Consider the following 21,668-nt stretch of genomic DNA (forward strand, 5'->3'; position numbering starts at 1 on the left):
CAATTTAGAGTCCAGGCTCAGTGTACCATGAGCTTCACACACACACACACACACACACATACATATATATATATATATATATATATATATATATATATATATATATATATAGACGTGTGTGTGTGTGTGTGTGTGTGTGTGTGTGTGTGTTGGCCGTCTCAGGGTGGCAGCTATAGCCAGTCAGGGGTCAATGAAGAATTACACAGGGGTCAAGATTTAACATCCTCCAGTCATACTGAAGATTACACCACATTATTTGTCTGATCATAAAGATTCCAAAAAGGTCTAGTTTAGTCTCTCTATACAGCAAAAACAGTGACTGGTCAATTTCGTTTTACACAGAGGTCAGAACTTAAACTTGATCCAATTTTTGTTTGCTAAAAAAAAAAAAAATAACGTAAATAATTGAGCCAACAGTGTTTTGAAAAGGAATCATTTGGACCATCTGTCATGTTTATTTCTCACGTTATGGAATTACGTATGTCAAAATCCAATGGACGATGACCTGGTTTGACTGTTACTTTAGAACCAAACATTCAACAAAGTCAAAACTTTTCCATTAATTTTATTAGCTGGAATAATAACTTGCATCACTTTATAACAAAACTGGACCAACTTTAACTTTTGACTTGTGTATAAGCAAATTTTCGCTGTTTTTACCCCCAAACTCTAACATTCAGTCATAGTCCAATATACACCATGTGCAGAATTATGAGGAAAGTTGTATTAATTTTGTGGTTGAAAAACACAGTGCTGTGTCATCCCAAAATAATCATAAAACCTCAAACCTGGTTAACAAAAGAAGTGTTTTGGCTTTCTCAGGGGAATATGTGAGCATAATTATTAATCGACTAAATGGAAAAATGTAAAATTTCTCATCTCACTTCTTTAGTTTATTAAAGTATAACAACTCAGAATTAATAAACTCTTCTGACATTTGAGAAATACTCAGTGACTAATATAAACCCACCCTTCTTTTCAATAACTGCCCTGAATCTTCCAGCCATGGAGTCTGTCAGTTTTGTGATCGACTGATGATCATCTTTTGATGTGTTTTGATCTGAAACGGTCCAGCGAGCTCATCTTTATTAATAGTAGCCCGTACCAGTACCTTCACCTTGCTGGTGTGGTGCTGTGTCTCCATTAGTGATCCAACCGCCATCCATCCAACTGGTACATCAGGAGTCACTATCATTTCTTCTGTCCCTAAAACCTTTGAAAAATCTTGCCATTTAAACTTGTGAGTCTTGTCCAGTGGTGGTTGTGTTTCAGCCTTCCTGACCTTGGTCGTGTGTCTGAGCACTGAACACCTTGTACTTATGCACCCTCTAGGTCGAATATGGTGGAACTGGAGGATTATGAGTTACTGGTGACATCAAAGTCTTTAGTAGTGAATTTGCTGCCTCTCCATACTTTTCTTGTGACCTTGGTGATTGTTTGCCACATAACATTTGATTGTTCGGTGATCACGCAAGCTATTTCAAGAATGTTGCATCCTTTCTGAAAGGCATTGTACAATTTCTTTTTTGAAATGTTCGTGCTCTTCTTTTGGCCTATTTTAGCTGAGATAAAGAAGCTGCCTCATAATTATGCACACCTTCATATACGGTGTTAATCACTTTAGGCCACACCCTCCCTCATTACACAAATACATATCACGTGACAATGTTTAAATCCACTCAGCATTCAGGTTTATGTACCTCAGAGTTGAAATGATACCTGCCAAAAGTTGTGCACAGTGTATGCCTTTGTGATCAAGTAAGACTGCAGCGTTTTTAAATTTTGACCCCTGTGTAACCCTTCATTGACCCCTATCTGGCAATAGCTACCACCCTGGTATGGCTGTCATAGTTTTGTGGAGACCATGGAATACCAACCCTGGATTGTAAGGGTTATTTAACCTCCTTATCTAGTACCGATTAGATAAAAACTGGCTTCGACTTCATGGACTATGTCTCTCTGGAGATCTGTTGTACTCTTAGCAACACACATTATGGAGCATTAATAGTTTGAGTGAAGCTACAAAGAAGTAGATTTCTGAAGAACATGCAGGTAGAAAGACAGGAAACAGGTTTGATGTTGAAAATGTTCATGCTGACCAAATTCCATTTTAGTTTAACTTCGTATACACACAGATTGTCACAAAATCGTAGAGACGAGGAGCAAACATTCATACATGGAATACAAAAGCCACAATGTTTGGGCACTAAGCGAGTGCGTTAATATACATCAGTGACATTTGGCAAGGTTCTGTGAATTTGATGCTTCAAATACCCTGTTTCTTAAAGTTGCCATCAGTAATTAGCTTTTTTCAGTAATACAGGAACAACGGTGTAATCTAAACTATCGCAAGTCATAATACAAATATGAAAGAGTGCAACTGTGAATGTACAGGTTAGCCCTTGAGCATGAGATCAAATACCATTTGCAGCCACAAAAGAGTAAAATATAGAGTAAACGTTCACAAAACACTGATTCTACAACAGGCAATTGATATATTAGTGAAGAGTGAAATCTAATAGAATTAGCATAATGTGCCTCTCGTAGTCCATCATTTTCTAACGGGTACGTCCAGCACAATGTGCAGGTGACAAATGGAATAAAAGTGTATAACAAGTATACAAATCTGTAACCACCTGTAGGAACATCAGGCGAGTGGAGGTGAAAGTTCTCCAGGAATTGTTGAATTTCAGTTTACACCCAACATGTTACATTGACATTGTTTTAATATTTATAAGCAGGCTGTATTTTTTAGTTGTCAAGGGGTTGATCTTCTCATACTGGACAAAAGTTATTTTATTTTGGTGCAGTATTAATTTCGAATGCGAGCACAGTCACAAACTAGCGAGCAATATGCACAACACAAATTAAATATACTTGGGGTGAACGGCTTTTTGTCACCACTGAGCTTGCAAAAATTGTCGGAACTGTCTCGTTGCCGCTGATGCAAACTATTATGTTAATCATGGTTGACACTGTGACCACATGAATTGCAATTTGCATTTTGTTTAATATGGCTTGTCTGCATTCAAACCATCACAGTGCTGAGTATAACGTTTGCTAATATCTTAAGTTTTGTCACTCGTCCCTTGGTCACTTGAGCCTCGACAGACAGAGGCAAAGCGACCAGCTGCCCTTCATTTTAAATCATTGTTCATGTTTTAAGGCGACAAGAAAGTGGTTGTGATGCCCCCAGCTAGGCGGGACCAAAATAGATGAGTCTTTTTTTTTAATGCAAATGCTGAGTAATGCGACACAGAGACTTCCAGTCAGAGTGAAGGCAACGTGATGTATGTTGCTTGGTTACTCAAAAAACAAAAAACAAAAAAAAAAAAGCAATGGTGGTGGGATACACTAAAAATCTGGCATTTTGTAAACGTTAGTGAGAAATAAACCCTTTTAAATCTGAAAACCCTGTTTTTGAAACCAGATAATCTCTGAGGTGATTTACAAGACATTTTACCGGTAACCAGATGCTAGCAAGCTATAACTATCAATACGGAAGCGTCTCAGACTTGGGTTCTGTCAGCGGTCCAAGAGCGTTACTTCAAAAGTGGACAAATAAAGGAAATTTTGCAGCTCAGGCTAACATTTCTGTGTGAGTGTAACAAGGTGAAGTCCAGATTGAAAAGTTGTTCCTACTAGCTTGGCTCGCGGGGAATTCCCCTTAGCTGATCTGGTAGCGCCTTGGGTTTAAGTACAAGCGATCTTGTGTTGGAACCCCGCCATGGCCACGAAGATATGTCACTAGGCCCAGAAAAATGTGTAGAATCATAGAATAAAATCCTTTTCTTTCTTTCTTTCCAAAATCCACTGTTTCAGGGTTATTTTAAACCCACCTTTGCTTTAGTGTAGCAATTAAGCCCATCTATAGAAGTTTTGGTTTTATACTATAACAGTTACAATGTAGCAGATAGGCAAAATAAAAGTGCTTTTTTTTTTGTAATGAAAGCATCAAATTTAGCACACACATTCTAATGAAGTAACTCGAAAAAGTTTTGTTTTCAGACATGGAGGCATCCTGAAGCTGACCTCTAATGACCCACAGGGGTCAATGACCTCTGGAACCACTGTTGTTCTTACTGTGTGCTTGCTGCTTCCAGGTTGGTCCTATTGTCCCTGAAAACTGCATCTTGCTAGTGAATGAAAGTTTGTTTTGTTTTTTTTTTTTTTAATTCAGAAAAGAAGAAGTATTTTACATGATAATCTAGTCTGTCCTGGCTTGAATAACGATTCACATTTCTCCTCGGATGCTTGGACTGTATGTTTATGATCATCTATATCTGCTGGATGTGTAATTTGAACACTGTACTGTTTCTTGTCCTACTGTAAAGTCCAGACAACCCCGAGCTTTTGTTGTCTTCCAGCTAACCTGCTACTCGTAGCTTAACTGGTGGTGGAAAGTACTATCACGATGAAGCGACATATTTTGGTTGATCCAGTGAATACGTTCCTAACAGGTTCCTTCATTTAACAAAATTTGTGTTGTCATGAGATAAAATTTTACATCACTTCCCATAGCCAGTTAATATTTTAGTATTATTAGAGGTCAAACCTGAAATACCTCCACGTCTGAAAATAAACTTCATGCCAAATACTAACACTCCTGAAAATTTGATCCTTTCATTACAAAAATGCCCAGTTATTTTTGGCTAACTGCTGCATTACGTCTGGAAGGTTAGGAACCCATTTCAGGTGTCTAAATATGTTTTAGGGTTTGAGAAACTACAGGTGAAGAGTAAGTGGAGTGCATCATAAAAAGTTATACATTTCCATGTTTCTGACATAACAGTCACATTCATTAAAAAAAAAGTGCAGCTTTTTAGATTCAAATATGGACGTCATCAAATTAATTTCTGACATTTCCAAAACTTGAAACCTTACTGTAGTAACTGCATAGATTCTCATACTTTAAAGCATGTGCTCAGACACTTAAATCACTTAACACATCTTTCTAAAAGCAGATTATACACAATGGCAGCCACTTTTTCATTCCAATATGGGCGCCGTCTGAGTTTCTGTCATTTCCAATACTCAAACCCTCTATATAATCATTGTAAAGTGTTTCCATACCTCCATACATACACTTAGACACTTACATTGTCCAGAAGCAAAGATACGTAAAAATAAGTGAAATAGCAGCCGGTTAGGTGCCATCTTGGATTTTTAAAAAGCCACAAAGGACATTTGTGGACATTTATTATGTGATTCTTCACAAATCTCAGCGGTTTCTGCAAAATTTCCATTTGCTTATGCTCAAACTCTTGGACTACAAACATGAAAAGCTCATAGGTCCTTTATAATCCACGATTAAACATTGTGCACAGTAACGACAAGTAACCATGAGCTGGTTACACCCAAGAACGCCCATCAAGCAACAAAAGCCTGCTGTTTGTCACCCTCATTTGTAGCTAATCTGACAGTAGAGTAAGGGTTTGTCATCTGGAACATTGTGCTGCGTCAGGTTCACTTCATTTTGCACCAACGTACACTTTAACACAAAAAACATACCAGCACTTTATGCTTAAGATGACTAATGGCTGTACAACGATTCAAGAAGTCCATTAGCAAAAGCCATGTATCCCATCAAGTCATTTTAATGTTGATGTTTTGGTTTTGTCCACCCCAGTACAACTTGTCCTCACCTCTCCTCCTTTTCCTCCACTGACAGAGTAAAAGCATACGGAAGGTTTTCTGGAATGTTTTGTTGCAGAGGGCGTAGCACATGGGGTTGATTGTGCTGTTGACGTAGCAAAGCCAGTAACCAAGGTGCCAGAGGGACAAGGGGATGCACTCGCCACAAAAAGTGGAAATGAGGACCATAATGTTGTATGGCGTCCACGTCAGGATGAAAGCCAGCAGGATGGCGCTGAGGGTCTGGGCTGCTTTCTTCTCCTTCACCAGCACCATCCTCTTCTTCTTGGTAATCTGGTTCTTCAAGGCCGTGTCCATTGGTTTGGAGGTTGTGGAGGAGGAAGGGGAGGCGTTTTTGACACTTTGCACCACTTCAGTCAGGCACGGAGATGCTGGTGTCAGATTGCCATTCTTACCCTTTGACCCCGGTTTGAACTTATAAGCAATGCACTTCTTACTCTTTTTCTTCAGAGGGCTTGAAAAATATTGATCTTCTGCATAATCAGCCACCTGCCCGTTCTTGTTACTTTGTCCACTACCTCGGTCTTTGATAGATCCCTGTGGGGTTTCCGTAGAGACGTGATGTTCATCCTCGTCTGATGAGGTGTAGCTGTTGAAGGACGTGATCTGGTCTGCTTTAGCCCATGCCTTGTCTGACCTGGAGGTTGTCTTGGTGGCGTTACTTTGAGTAGATGAGGACCAGGAAGCCTGACTCCTGTCCTTCCCCTCTCTAGTGAAATGAAAGCAAGAATGAATGATCGTCTTCTGTGGTTCAGTTCTTTCTGAAACCCCATCAGTTGTGAGTCCTTGGAGCTCAGCCAGATCTTTTGTGCGTCTCTGCGTCTCCTTGTAGATCCGACAGTACAGGATGGTCATAACAGAGACTGGAATGTAGAAAGCGGCAATGGCTGTACCAAATGTGATCACGGGCTCGGTTAAAAACTGGATCTGGCAGTGCTCAGGTGGAACATTCCTCTCTCCTACAAAGTACTGCCAGCAAAGAATGGGTGGTGCCCAAAGGACAAATGACACCAGCCATGCCAGACCGATCATGATCGCGGCTCTCTTTGGAGTCCTCTTAGCCCTGTAGGTCAGCGGCCTTGTAATGGAAAAATATCTGTCAAAGCTGATGGCAAGTAAGTTCATAACTGAAGCATTGCTAGCTACGTAATCCAGTGCTAGCCAGAGATCACATGCAATGTTTCCCAAAGACCAGTATCCCATTAATATGTAAGTGGTGTATAGGTTCATTGAGAGAACTCCGATGATGAGGTCCGCAAAGGCCAAACTCAGCAGGTAGTAGTTATTTACCGTCTTCAGCTGGCTGTTTACTTTGAAGGACAACATCACCAAGACATTACCGACAATAGTTATCAAGCTGACAATGGCCGACACCGTGGCTATGGCTATGACCTCCCAGAGACTGTGGGGTGAAGACTGGACATGTGACGTGTTTCCAGAAGTGCTGTTTTGGAGATGCTCGACACCCATGCTGCTGTGCCGTCTGCGTTATACGTGGCAGCTCAGTGAAAAGTCGACCACTGCGGCGCCATTTGGAATTGGAGTTTTCCTGAAATGAAAAGGAAAATTAATGATGAAATGCACTCGGGAACAAAGCGCGATGGTAGAAAATTAGGAAGTCATACTTCGAATTGGTATTCTGACTTTAATGGAGATCCAACCTTTGTGATGTCATAAGGGAGAAATGTTTGTGGCAAAAGACCTCTGTGTGGTTTATGTTCCCAACATCGGATGCATTGAGGTTTACTATCTTGATCACAAACACCTCAACGCTAAGAAGCACTTAAGGAATCACACTTTCAGGTATTGGACAACATGCAGAAAACAGTTCTTCCATGCTATGATATTAAAACAAAAACAAGTGGAATCAGATCAGATTCATATCCTCCAGTGATCGACTCCAACATCCAGTAAGGCCTGCTCAATGCCCTCCTTCATTCAGTCAGCAGGGGGTGGTACAATTATGCATCAAAATATACAGTATAACCTTTGAACCAAAGATAATCTGTCTTTGATTTTGAAGATGTTGTGATTGTGGTCAATATGCCCCCTTCTTATTGGTTCATGTTGTCACAGACATGAAAGCAGCGATTCACTAACATCATACCAACTCTACATGAAATCAAATAATTGTTTTTATTTGATAATTATATTTATTCAGGAAACAGGTTTTAAAATTTTACAATTGTAATTGTTAATATTCATTTTGGAACCACAGAGTTTTTTAAATAATAAATTTTTTTTGGAACTACATTTTCAAATTTGACAATTATAATATTTTAATTATTAATATTTACTTTGGGACCTTATTTATTATTATTATTATTATTACCACTACTAACGTATTTTCCAGACTATAAGTTGCACCTTTCAAAAAATGCCCTTTGAAGGGAAAAAAAAAACACATAAAAGTTGCACTGGAGTTGAAGTTGCAACTTTTATTTTGGAGTTTTTGTGTATTTTTAAAGTGTATTTTTTATTATTAGCATTTAGTGTTTTATAATTATTATTATTTAGTGCTTTCCTGGGAAGTTCCACATAAATAGTCATTATAATTACTATTATTAACAACAATCTTGTGAATTTTCAGTATATAAGTTGCAGCAGAGTATAAATCGCAGGGCCTCCAAAACTACTAAAAAACAAACTGTTACTTATACTCTGGAAAAAATGGTATTATTATCCATCCATCCATATTCCCGCATACTGCAGTTGAGGGGCATGGGGAGCTGGAGCCTATCCCAACAGTCATAGGGTGTGAGACGGGGTTCACCCTGGACAGGACCCCAGTCTGTCGCAGGTTCACATATAGACAGACAAACACATTCACCCCTACAGTCAATTTAAAGTTTCCAGTCCACCTAACCTGCGTGTCTTTGGATATGGGAGGAATCTGGAGCCCCCGGAGTGAACCCACACAAACACGGGGAGTTAAAACACTTGCTGACCTTGTTATAAATGGCAGACATTAACACGAGCCTAATGCACGAATTGACAATTGCCCTTTTTTTTTTTTTTTTTTTTTTTGCACAAATTATAGTCCTTGTTTGAATTAATGGCAAACCCAAATCTTACATATGTTCATAAGTACATTTTCTACAATGAAAATATAAAAAAAATGTTCAAACCTACTGAACAACATTTAAAAAGGCTTTCATACACAGAATTAAAAACCAGACATAAAATGTGTGTTGGATAAAATTATTGGCTCCCTTTGATTAATTTATTGCTAATCAGCTGGTTTTCTTTGGACAAGTTCAGGGGATGGACACATGAACTAAGTCACTGAACATATTTTTTGCTTCATTTACATCAATCTTTAAGAAATACAAACAGCATGTTACTGTACAGTAAATCTGTCTGGAGTAGGCAGTTCTCAAAAACTGAGCGACTGTGCAAGAAAGAGACCAGTGAGGGAAGCCACCAAGACACCCAGACAACTCTGAAGGAATAAATTGCATCAAACAGTACATGTTTCATATGAAATGGAGAAGAATTTACAGTATTTCTGAGAAAACATATCAGATCTAGGCTTGAGAAAACGACCCCTGAAATATCACCTTTCTCTTCCAAAGAAGCCTGTAATTCCACAAGTGTCAAGCATGTCTTGATGGCTTTTTTGAAAATTGCTTATTCCAGATATATTTACCACACAGTTATAAACTGTTTCTGCCAAGAAGCATACAGTTTATTGTGCTTCATCATATGAAAGTTTGTTGTTTTGTTTGTTAATAACTTTGATAAGTATTCTGTTTATTTAAAACAAACGGGTTCATTTTCATTTATTTAATAACATCTTTTAAATTACATTCTTAAAAATCAGGAGTGCCAATACATCTGACCAGGACTTTTATTAATGGATAATGAACAAAGATAGAATAATAACAATATATATTTTAACATTTAACAAGTAAATAATAAAAGTACTGACAACAGAAAAGCTAGAAAAAACAGTTGTTACAAGAGCAACAACAACAATAAATAAAAGTAAAAGAAATATTTCACATATTTGATAGACCCCAAATTTTAAAGTTATTTATATCAACAAAACTAATTAAATAAAAAATTGAATTTCAAAAGGCAGCATTTTTGTGATATTTTTATATAAGTAATATTTGTGTATATATATATATATATATATATATATATATATATATATATATATATATATATATATATAGCAAAAGCAGCAACAACAATATTAGTCAAATATTTTATATATTTGATAGACCCCAAATTTTGAAATCGTCATATCAGAAATAAATAAATAAACAATACAGTATTTTGTATTGTTGAAGTTTTAATTAGAAAGGTATTTCAATTTTAGATCGGCAGTTCACAAATTTGGCAAAAATGTTAATTGCAGAATAAATAAATACAGAAATAAATGAAAATGTTAAATTAATATATTTAAATTTATTTTAAAAACTGTGACGTTAGCTGCATGTTATTTGGGCAGAGAAATAATTAAAATATGACAGATAAAACACACAACATAGTGACTTTGGTTTATTTCTACCAAATATTGGTCTGTTTCTTCCGAAAGCATTTATTCATTTATTTATACATATTTTAGAGACCCCAAATTTTGAAATCGTCATATCAGAAATAAATAAATAAACAATACAGTATTTTGTATTGTTGAAGTTTTAATTAGAAAGGTATTTCAATTTTAGATCTGCAGTTCACAAATTTGGCAAAAATGTTAATTGCAGAATAATTAAATACAGAAATAAATGAAAATGTTAAATTAATATATTTTAAAAACTGTGAAGTTAGCTGCATTTTATTTAGGCAGAGAAATAATTAAAATATGACAGATAAAACACACAACATTGTGACTTTGGTTTATTTCTACCAAATACTGGTTTCTTTCTTCCGAAAGCATTTATTCATTTTTTTTATAATTTGTTTAAAACAGTGGAGGCGGAACTAATGAGTTGTGTTGTTGAGGGGACTGTTTTTTGGTGTAACACACTGAGTTCAGCAGCATCATGTGTCCGGCGGCTCAGTCTGCTGCTGTTTGTATGGAGTTCCGAGCAACCAGAGGCCGCGGCGGCGGCTGGAAACGAGGCGGCCGCGGCGTCACTGACGGTGACGGCGAGCACCGGGACCGAGGAGGCCGAGGCTGCTATCACCGCGGACGCGGAAAAAGACCGCAGCACCAGGGCCGCGGACGCGGAAAAAGACCGCAGCACCAGGGCCGCGGACGCGGAGGAGGCCCGCATGTAGCGGATCTCAGTCACCAGGTGTGTCTGACAGACTGATGGAAGTGGCAACTTTAAAAACAGCGCACCGAACTGAATTAAAGTTACATGATGCGATTAAACTGCACAGATTTTTACAGTCGTTTACAGTCGAGCAGCTTTCAGCAAAGTTTTTGGTGACCGAATTTTACCAAATAAATCCAACCTTTTAAGGAGTTATATGTATACACATAATTTAAAAATAATCTTAACCCAGTGTTGCCAGATTGGAGGAAAGAAGCACCACGTCTTTAAAAGGGGGCGTTGAAAGAGGGTAATAGAAACAAAAAGTAACAGGGACAAAGTTACAGTAAAAAGATACAGAAGTAAAGTGACGGAAAGAAGCAGACAAAAAAGTAACAGGATCAGTGTTAAAGTTAAGAGTTACAGCAGTAAAGTAACAACATAACTGTAAAGAGTTACACTGCATTTTTCCCACATTTTATGTTGCAGCCTTATTCCAAAATGGAGTAAATTTGTTTTTTTGCACTCAATTCTACTCACACCCCAGAATGACAACGTGAAAAATTGTATTCTTTATTTTAATTTTTGCAAATTTATTAAAAAAAACAACAACAAAAAAAAACTAAGAAACCACATGTACATAAGTATTCACACCCTTTGGTCAATACTTTGTTGATGCACCTTTGGCAGCTATTACAGCCTCAAATCTTCTTGAATATGCCACAAGCTTGGTGCACCTATCTTTGGGCAATTTGGTCCATTCCTCTTTGCAGCACCTCTCAAGCTCCATTAGGTTGGATGGGGAGCGTCAGTGCACAGACATTTTCAGATCTCTCCAGAGATGTTCAATCAGATTCAGGTCTGGGCTCTGGTTGGGCCACAAAAGATTCACAGAGGACATTCACAAGGACATTCACAGAGTTGTCCTGAAGCCTCTCCTTTGATTTCTTGGCTGTGTGTTTAGGGTCATTGTCCTGCTGAAAGACGAAACGTGGCCCCAGTCTGAGGTCAAGAGCGCTCTGGAGCAGGTTTTCATCCAGGATGTTTCTGTACTTTGCTCCATTCATCTTTCCCTCAATCCTGACTAGTCTCCCAGTTCCTGTTGCTGAAAAACATCCCCACAGTATGATGCTGCCACCACCATGCTTCACTGTAGGGATGGTGCCTGGTTTCCTCCAAACATGACACCAAAGAGTTCAATCTTTGTCTCATCAGACCAGAGAATTTTGCTTCTCCTGGTCTGAGAGTCCTTCAGGTGCCTTTTGTCAAACTCCAGGTGGGCTGCCATGTGTCTTTTACTAAGGAGTGACTTCCGTCTGGACACTCTACCATACAGGCCTGAGTGGTGAATTGCTGCAGAGATGGTTGTCCTTCTGGAAGGTTCTCCTCTCTCCACAGAGGAATGCTGGAGCTCTGACAGAGTGACCATCGGGTTCTTAGTCACCTCCCTGACTAAGGCCCTTCTCCCATGATCGCTCAGTTTAGACAGGCCACCAGCTCTAGGAAAAGTCCTGGTGGATCCAAACTTTTTGCATTTAAGGATGATGGAGGCCACTGTGCTCATTGGGACCTTCAAAGCAACAGAAATGTTTCTGTATCCTTCCCCAGATTTGTGCCTTGAGACAATCCTGTCTCAGAGGTCTACAGACAATTCCTTTGACTTCATGCTTGGTTTGTGCTCTGACATGTTCTGCCAACTGTGGGACCTTATATGTAGACAGGTGTGTGTCTTTCCAAATCACATCTAATCAACTGAATTTATGAAAGGTGGACTCCAATCAAGCTGTAGAAACATTTCAAGGATGATCAGTGGAAACAGGAGGCATCTGAGCTCAATTTTTAGCTTCATGGCAAAGACTGTGTATACTTATGTACCTGTGATGTCAGCTTTTTTTAACAAATAAATTTGCAAAAATCTAAAATAACAACAAGAAAAAAAAACAGTTTTTCATGTTGTCATTATGGGTATTATGTGTAGAATTTTGAGGGGAAAAATTAATTTCATCCGTTTTGGAATAAGGCTGTAACATAAAATGTGGAATAAGTGAAACTGTGAATACTTTCCATATGCACTCTATACAAGCTGTACTACTCTGTGCTTTGTTTTGGTCACGTTGACTTATTTAATGAGAATAAGTAGAATTCATTCACATGGCCACAGCATTAATGTGATGCAGACTATTGAATCTGCTACTTTTTAAAATTGAGTTTTCTGCTTTTTCATCTTTGATTTTATTAATATTATTGCGTAATGTGCTTTTCATCCATGTCCGACTGTGTGACCCTGACTAAAATGGTTTTATTTGTGCTTTTTCATTACGGTTACATTTCTCAAAACATCTAAATGCTTAATACATTTTTCTTCTATTGGAGTCTAAGCAAGGCCAAATTATTCATACGGCCTTATTTGGACACAAAGTAATTCATCATGACTTACAAAGACAAGAAGACATCAGGTTCTTTTTATTAAGCATAAAATGGGACAAAAAGCATTTAAATCTGAAACAGATCAAATGTAGGTTCACATGTCCTGTGTGGCATCTGGCTGAAACTTCACATCTTGAAAGAAGGATTTTCTTTAAAAGATGTGAGATTTTAGCTACAGTTTGCCAGAAGGCACATGGGACACATGACCCTGGGTGTGATCTGTGTTCTTGTATTAAAATGTTTTTTTGCCTTCAGAGTTGTCACAGAAGTCTTTGTGGCTTCCCTCACTTGTTTCCTACTTACCCAGTCACTTGTTTTTTGAGAACTGCTCACTCCAGACACATTTACTACTCTGGAATTGTAATATTGCTCTGAGAGGATACAAGGCAGCCACAGAGGTTCCTGCAGATTATAAATTTAAAACAAGGACATACAGCATATGAGAGAACATTTCATAAAGTAAAATCAAGCTTTTTATTTGATAGACTTCTCATTAATTTACATTTACTTTGTTTTTATACATTACTGTTTTAACTTTGCTGTTTTTACTTTAATTTACCATTTTTATGAGCTGAATGGGCATTAAATATGTTGATGGCGATTCTGAAGTAAGGGGAATTGCACTTTAGTCTATGGGCCAAGCAGGTTTTTGCTCTCAGGATTCAATGATTCTTTATTGACATACCATCTATACTTCCACATGACATGATATGACATTAGGTTTCAAAAGGTCCCGGGGGTTAAATTAAGGCAAAATGGCAAAACAACACTTATAATCCAGTCTCAGTCTGTCATAGTGCAGCAGATTGTACCATTTCTGGTACAAGCACCAAATTTGGCAGAGGATCCTTGATTCAGTTCCCAGCCTGACCAGAAAGTCACTAAGGGCCCTTGTGCAAGGTCCTTAATCCACTAGTTGCTCCTGGTGTGTAGTGGGCGCCTTGCATGGCAGCAGCCTGACATTGGGAGGGTGAAAGTGAGGCATTGATGTGTAAAGCGCTTTGAGCATCTGATGCAGATGGGAAAGCGCTATATAAATGCAGTCCGTTTCTAATGATTCCCAAGATAATACTTACCAAATCTGGTCAATTGACCGCTTGAAAATCTAACGTGGTGGCCATTTTCCAAGATGGCCACCAAAGTGACCTACCGAAAAATTAGATTTTGCATTGAAATACTCCGATCACAATGGATCTGATTTACAGCATCAATCAAAATCTTTTAGGTTTTTTTTTCTGTCACAAAAATGTCATTGCTACTTTGATTTGTGTGCTCTTGAATTGTTGGTATTCAGACATGCTGGATTTAATTTTTTCACAATCCAACAAGAACTCCTCGTAGCATAAATTGCCATGTCCATGTTGTCTGCAGATATTAAAAATAACAACACAATATATTCAACACTAAACACCTTCTAATAGTCCTACATGGATTAGTTTTGAGAGATAAACACTTTTAAAACATTTGCTTGGTGGAAACCATTAATACTAAATGTAGGAAATGTCACTCTAATTTGACACATAAGCAAAAGAAAACATAATAAATACCATAAATGGCAAATAAAATGTATAGCTAAATGGAATTTGACACAGTATCATTTTAATCAATCAAATAGGAGCATTTCTATGTAAAAATTGATTTTCGATGGGTCATTTTGGTGGCCATCTTGGGAAATGGTCGTCTATTTTGGCACCAGGTTAAGGGTCAGTGAAGGGTTACATAGGGGTCAAAATGTAAACATTATCCACCCCACACCCTACCTCCTTTTTTTAAAGCCATTTGAGCTTGTTCACAAGGATTTAGCTAAACACTGAACTTCATGCAGAGTTCACCCCAGATAGTTTTCTTACATCTGCTTCGGAGTGTTAACGGAAATATCCATGAAAACTGAAAATTCATCCTAACTTTGTCTGATACCAAAAGAATAAAAATATGTTGGCCAGTTAATTACAGTTTATCATCCTATGACATGAACTGTTTTCAAAAACAGATCAGATGTACTTTTTTTTAAATAAAGGATTGTCATTTTGTAGATTAGCATTGAATCATCTTTGCCTGAAAAAAAATTTTTATTTATTTTTTTTTATTTCACTCCAGCACTTTTGACATGTCTGTCAATATAGAGCCGGAGTTTCTGCCATTTTCTTTTTGTTACTGCTTCTCTGTAGGACCTTTTCTTAGTGTTGCTTCTGTAGATTTTGTGGGATTTCTAAAGTCCTGACTTTAACCCTATTGAACGTATTTGAATTGTGCTTAAATTTTAAAATTTAATTTGTAAATGTAAAATCAGTTTTGAGTGGCCAAATGCCAAGATCTTCATTGACACTTACATGGCCATACGTTTTTGTGCTGACCATGGTACACTGAGGCTGACATGTAAATGTTGTTTAGTCCTTTGAGTACTTCATACTGAGGTGGCTTGTTTTCATCCTAGCTAAGTTCTTGTTGAAGGTTCGAACCCTTTTGATCTTTTAAAACGGTCCCCTGGTGTTTATTCACTTGTGTTGTTAGGATCAAGATGAAGAGGACAGCTTTGAGCCAGAGGATGAGGGGATGGAGACATTCTCCAGGAGGAAGCTGGAGTCAAACTGGGGCCGCTATGTGGAGTCGGAGAAGGCGGAGTCTGCAGACATGCCCACACAGAGGGGGACAGACTTCCACGTCTTGCTTGAGACAGCAGGTAATTTTTGACAGCCAGATTTTATTTTACTTAGCAAAACTGCTGCTCGTTTCAGCAGTATAAAAAAACTAAGTGTGAATGTTCCAGAATCCTCAGCAGAAAGCTGTTACAGTGTTCCATTGTGCACTCTGGTCAGAGTCAACGATGGTAGAACAGCATGTCAGTATGAACATGCGATGGGGTAATGTATGTCAGAGTTTTGTTAAAAAACAACAAAAAAGTACTTAAGTGATATTATCATTAAAAATAATAAGTTGGTTTTGTTATTATAATATTTTTATATGACTGTATCTTTTACTAAAGCAGCCACCGGTACAATGCTTCTGTTCTCTGAGGGGAATTAAGACGCATATAAGAAATGCTTCTTTTCTTCTTTTTTTTTTTTACATTTTATTTTGTCAAAAAAAGTAATTATTTAAAACATAATGGAGCAGCTTGGATTGAAGCTAGGCTTCCATACATTCAACCACGATAATGTGGAAGACTGCAGACTTGACAGCTGTCCAGAAGACACTCATTGACGCCTACCACAAGGAGAGTGAGCCACAGAAAGTCATGGAAAGCTGACTGGAAGGGTAAATGTGGTTGGAAAAGATGCACAAGCAACAGGGATGACTTCAGCCTTAAGAAGATTGTCAAGCAAAGCCGATTCAAGAACTTGGGCACTTCACAAGGGTTGGAGTGAGGCTGGAGTCAGCAGATGAAGAGCCACCGCGCACAGGCGTGTCCAGGACGTGCGCTACAAGTGTTGCATTCCTAGTGTCAAGACACTCTGGAACCAGAGACAGTGTCAGAAGCATCTTACCTGGAATAATAATAAGAATATCAGCTGACCATTGCTCAGTGGCCCAAAGTCCTCTTTTCAGATGAAGGTAAAATTTTGCATCTCATTTGGAAATCAAGGGTCAAGAGCCTGAGGCACAGAAGAGAGTGGAGAGATACAGAATTCAAGTAGCTTGAAGTCCATTGTGAGGTTTCACTGTGTGAGGTATTTACCCATTAAATAAATAAATCTGTACATTTGTCTCACAGGCATAACAACATAAAAATCCGCTCTGTCGACTTATCTACAGAGTCTAATTGCTGTTTGGAAGTTGGTGACACGGCGTAATTAGTAAGCGGGAGTGTTGTCCTTTGGACTGTTAATTGCTGTCAGATGGCTGCACAAAAGTTATCTATGTTTATTTTCAGCCTTAGTGATTTGTGTTTGGTTCTGTGGCATTCCTGTTTCTGCTGATCAGCCGTTGCCTTGGCAACCACCAGACCAAAGCATTGAAAATGAAAGAAAATGACAAAAATCAACTTGAACTGCATCTGCTACATATTTCCCTCACGCATGTGATAAGATTATCTGCAAAAATTCCAGACATGTCCAGTAGATGGTAGTGTGCAGTAGGTGACAGACAAATCTGTGATCCGTCAGAGTTAACTAATGTTTGATCAGCTTTATGTCTTTTTTAATTTGGTGAGTTAGGAAATGCATTGCATGTTTTAGAGTTTTAATGGCCCCTTACTTCAGGCACCGAGGGGCTGTTAGCCCATACCAATTTTTAAAATATTAATTGCTGCTTCCTGGTTTGGAGCAAAGTTCCGCCCACAGTCACGAGTTCAGCCTGTCAGGCTGAAAGCTGCTGTCCCGCAGACTGATGTAGAAGAAGGTAGCAGTGTGCAGACTGGAGCTGTGTTGGCTGTATTTATTTATTTATTTATTAATTTGGTCAACTTCATAAAAATGTTATTTGTAGCTCCTTGTAAGTTTTGTGTGAAGGTCATATTGAAAGGTTCTGTCAATTAAACATATGCAGCAAAACATTTAAAAAATGTATTGTGTTAAGAGTGTGTTATACTAAATTTTGACACCTTTTTGACACTTTTTTTTTTACTGCCGGGAACTATCAGTATCGGCCTTCAAACTTGGTTGATTATCAGTATTAACCTTTAAAAATCCATATCTCTCGACCCCTACTTAACGGAACGAAAGTTCACTTGATTTGTTTCAGTCCAACGTTTTTCACAGTGACGCACCGATAATACTAGTTAGCATGCTAACATCTCCTTAAGATGTCTTGTAAATCACTTCAGTGATTATCTGGTTAGAAAAACAACAGATTTAAATTGATAAGTGTTTATGTCTCGCATTTACACAATACTATGAGAAGAAAAGCTGAGCATTTATGTAGAAATTCAGCTGTTTTAGAGCGTTTTCTGCCATCTTGGATTATTTTGTTCAAGCGAACAACCAGCTGACGTCACGCTGCCTTTTTACACTGCCTGGCGGTCACCGTGTTGCATCGCACAGCATTTTCATAAAATAGATTTTTCATCTATTTTGGCTGCACCTAGCTGGCGGGATAGCAGCCTTTGTCTCAACGCTCCAAAATGCCTGCTCTGATTGAAGGCGATTAGTAGCTCGTCACTTTGTTTTCTGTCGCTTGTAGCTAATGTGACCGTAGGGTGCGCGCCTTCCGAAATCAAAGCTTTCCACATAGAGCAGTGTTGTAGTGCTTTATGTCCATTCTGGGCTTGAAGGCATTTTAAGATCCAGTTGTTTTCCCAAACCTGGGCCTCGTCGCCGGCGCACCGCGACGATCTCAAGCGTGGATTTTTTTTAAACACAATTTTGATACTTGAACAAAACTGTGCAATAGATAATACTGCTTTTTTGGAAAACAGCTGCTGCTGTTGATGTTTTGGATTTTAAAAGTCGATGTTCTTTCTCCTTTTTTGACTCTCCGTCTTTTGTTTTTAAATAAGTCTTGAGGTTTTAAGGCTTTAAGGATTTATGCTTCGATTACAACACTGACATGGAGACCACATCCGCTGCGGTTCGTCCGTTTGTGTTGCTTAAGTTTTGTGCTGCCGGTGTGTTGCCAGTTCTGACTGCAGCTCCCGCTTATCACAAATTGAATGGAGGACTATAAATACAGTCCGTCATGTAATCAACGAGTGGCTGAGTGGATTCTATTCAGCGGTGCCACATTTCCAGGTGCAGTCTTTCCCACAGAGGTCGTCTGTCCTCGAGTGAATTACAGAATGTAAACTCCATTGTTTTAGGTGTGTCATAAGCACACAGCATCTCCTGATAACTTATAATGCAGCGCCGAGGTGCTGCGAGAACTGTTCAGGAACTGTAAATCTGAAGTGCTTGAGTTTGGAACTGCCAGGATTATAGGTGACAGATGAGTATAAACACGACTTCACTTTGTCTGCTTCCTTGCTCAGTGTCCCATCTGCGTGACTGAGTGGATTTTATAACATGTACTGATCCAGCGCTGAACTAAAAGTCCGAGTTCTGACTCTGGACATATTTTGCTGCTTCTTTATCTCGTGGTGGATGATGTGAGTTTTTGAAATGAACCAGATGGAGCAAATTGAAATGAGTTCTATGGCTGCACACTGGCCTTGCACTAATTGACGAATTCCAACCAGTCATCACGTTTTCGGTTTATATTTTCTTTTGTTTTTAACCTCTTTTGGTGAGCGACTGAACGCACTTTGTGCTTTTTGTGTGTAAATGCGTCGAGCGTCTGCTTCAGAAGGATAAACGCTGTAGAAATACAGCCCATTTGTCTTCTACCTGCTGAAGGATGCAAAACACATTTAAAAGAACTAATTCAATAACATTTAAATAGGCAGTTTAAAATGCACTCAGCTGCACACGAGGAGCTTCTTGGGGATTAAGGATGTTCAAAGACACTGTAATGATTTTCTTCCCTGATGGGGAGTCCACTGGTCACGACGACCTGCATTCTCAGCCAGAGTGCCCAAATTCTTTCTTTTGAAGCGCCTCATGGGCCAAAAATAGATATTTTTCTTGTGTAAATTATATACAGTTACAATTAAATGCATTACATTTTACAGGACATTGACATTTTAAATCTAGCGTGAAGTTTCAACATGATAAAAATCAATTTATTTTTCTTAACAGGAGTTTGTTAATTCCAGAGAGCTTGTCAGTTGCCAAAACAAAGTGCAGGTGGGCCAAATGTAGTCCATGGGCCCCACATTGAGCAGCCTTGATCGTTCATTCACTCAAGACAGCACATACCAAAGTCACCACACGTCCCGGATCAAAACCAAAATAATCCCTTATTTGTTACCACATTATCAATCTGCTTGCAACATTTCCTCAACTTGCTCTGGCAACGTTTTGAGTTAAATGTTGCTGTGGGCCAAACATTCTTCTGGATCTCGGTTCCAGAATATATTCCAGATGACCTCCAAAATTGAATGACTTATTTCCCTGAATGTTATTTATCAGCTCACCAACTTTTAGTGAAATCGGTTAGTTACTTTCCAAGTTATCCTGCAAAAAGACAAACAAATAGACAAACTCCGGTGAAAACATCATCTTCTTCGCAGAGATAATAAATGAACAGCAAAAGCAATGTACAAATTAAAAATAAACCAATCACAGTCAAGAGCATACATGATTACACTGAGGTGATATTAAAAAAAAAAAGAATTAGGGGCATGGCTATGGGAATTACCCTCTAATGGCCTGTCACAATCAAAGAGCATGAAGGCTGCACTCTGTCCTGAAAACTTTGATGAACACAGCAGGACGTGGTCAAAATAGGATCTTCAAGTCCATATGTTATCCTGATTATGTCGCTGCCAAGTTCTCACAGTGTCTTAACACATTCTTACCACACACATGATCACACACATACCACACGCAGTTCATTATTACTACGAACAATCACCTCACACTACATGCTTAGCACATTCTCACTGCGTCCGTCCTGTTCTTGTCACTACTGCGTTACGTGCTGTGCTTTTTCGTTTGTTCTGCAAGTTTTCTTGAGTCTACGTGAGCACATGGTTTCAAGCAAACCTCTCTTTGTACGAGGAGGTGGGGATTTAAAAAAATATTATTTTTTTTGCACCACCATGGACAGCAACCGACACGTTTCACAAATCAGTCCACAGACAGCTGCTTGGAGAGCCTGTTCTCTCCACACTTGGACTACTTCAGTGACATCCCTACAAGGTTTAATTATTAGTAATATGTCAGTGTTACTACATTTATATTAAGCTGTATTTTGCTGTACTTTTTAACATGTTCAACGTTCAACTATGTTCTCGACGTCAGTAGAGACTGTACCATGTCTTTATCTGTTTCTATTGTGTTCCTACTATTTTGTACAAGTTCCTACTGCATCCGCCCAATATTTTGTGGATGTCGTAGAAGTCGGTTGGTGCCACAGACTTGTCCCGTCCAAGAGTCCCCAGCAGCCTGGTGTGTCTCTTCCGTCTTGTGAACTATGTAGAATCCTGGCATGTACTTCGCTCAGGCTGGGTCGTAAAATCAATCAATCAATCAATCAATTTTTTTATATAGCGCCAAATCACAACAAACAGTTGCCCCAAGGCGCTTTATATTGTAAGGCAAGGCCATACAATAATTATGTAAAACCCCAACGGTCAAAACGACCCCCTGTGAGCAAGCACTTGGCTACAGTGGGAAGGAAAAACTCCCTTTTAACAGGAAGAAACCTCCAGCAGAACCAGGCTCAGGGAGGGGCAGTCTTCTGCTGGGACTGGTTGGGGCTGAGGGAGAGAACCAAGAAAAAGACATGCTGTGGAGGGGAGCAGAGATCGATCACTAATGATTAAATGCAGAGTGGTGCATACAGAGCAAAAAGAGAAAGAAACAGTGCATCATGGGAACCCCCCAGCAGTCTACGTCTATA

General features: G+C 38.8%; 2 protein-coding genes across 3 annotated transcripts in view; one reads left to right on the plus strand and one right to left on the minus strand.

Annotated features, from left to right (window-relative positions):
• Positions 1-5,238: 5,238 nt before the first annotated feature.
• Positions 5,239-7,232, minus strand: LOC117503399 (muscarinic acetylcholine receptor M5-like). The gene has a single exon (XM_034162611.1). The coding sequence runs from the start codon at positions 7,123-7,125 to the stop codon at positions 5,587-5,589; it is 1,539 nt and encodes a 512-aa protein (XP_034018502.1). The 5' UTR covers positions 7,126-7,232; the 3' UTR covers positions 5,239-5,586.
• Positions 7,233-10,623: 3,391 nt separating this feature from the next.
• aven (apoptosis, caspase activation inhibitor) overlaps positions 10,624-21,668 on the plus strand; it is a 62,345-nt gene continuing 51,300 nt past the window's right edge. For both annotated transcript variants that reach the window (XM_034161949.1, XM_034161948.1), the window contains exons 1-2: positions 10,624-10,904; positions 15,804-15,972. In XM_034161949.1, coding sequence (XP_034017840.1) covers positions 10,650-10,904; positions 15,804-15,972 — 424 coding nt within the window. In that variant the 5' untranslated portion in view covers positions 10,624-10,649. The remainder of the gene's footprint in view (positions 10,905-15,803; positions 15,973-21,668) is intronic.

The sequence above is a fragment of the Thalassophryne amazonica genome, chromosome 21 (genome assembly GCF_902500255.1).
Source record: "Thalassophryne amazonica chromosome 21, fThaAma1.1, whole genome shotgun sequence".
In the NCBI taxonomy this organism is placed as follows: domain Eukaryota; kingdom Metazoa; phylum Chordata; class Actinopteri; order Batrachoidiformes; family Batrachoididae; genus Thalassophryne; species Thalassophryne amazonica.

Coding starts and splice junctions, on each gene's coding strand:
- LOC117503399 (XM_034162611.1), bottom strand. CDS start 7,125: ATGGGTGTCGAGCATCTCCAAAACAGCACTTCTGGAAACACGTCACAT.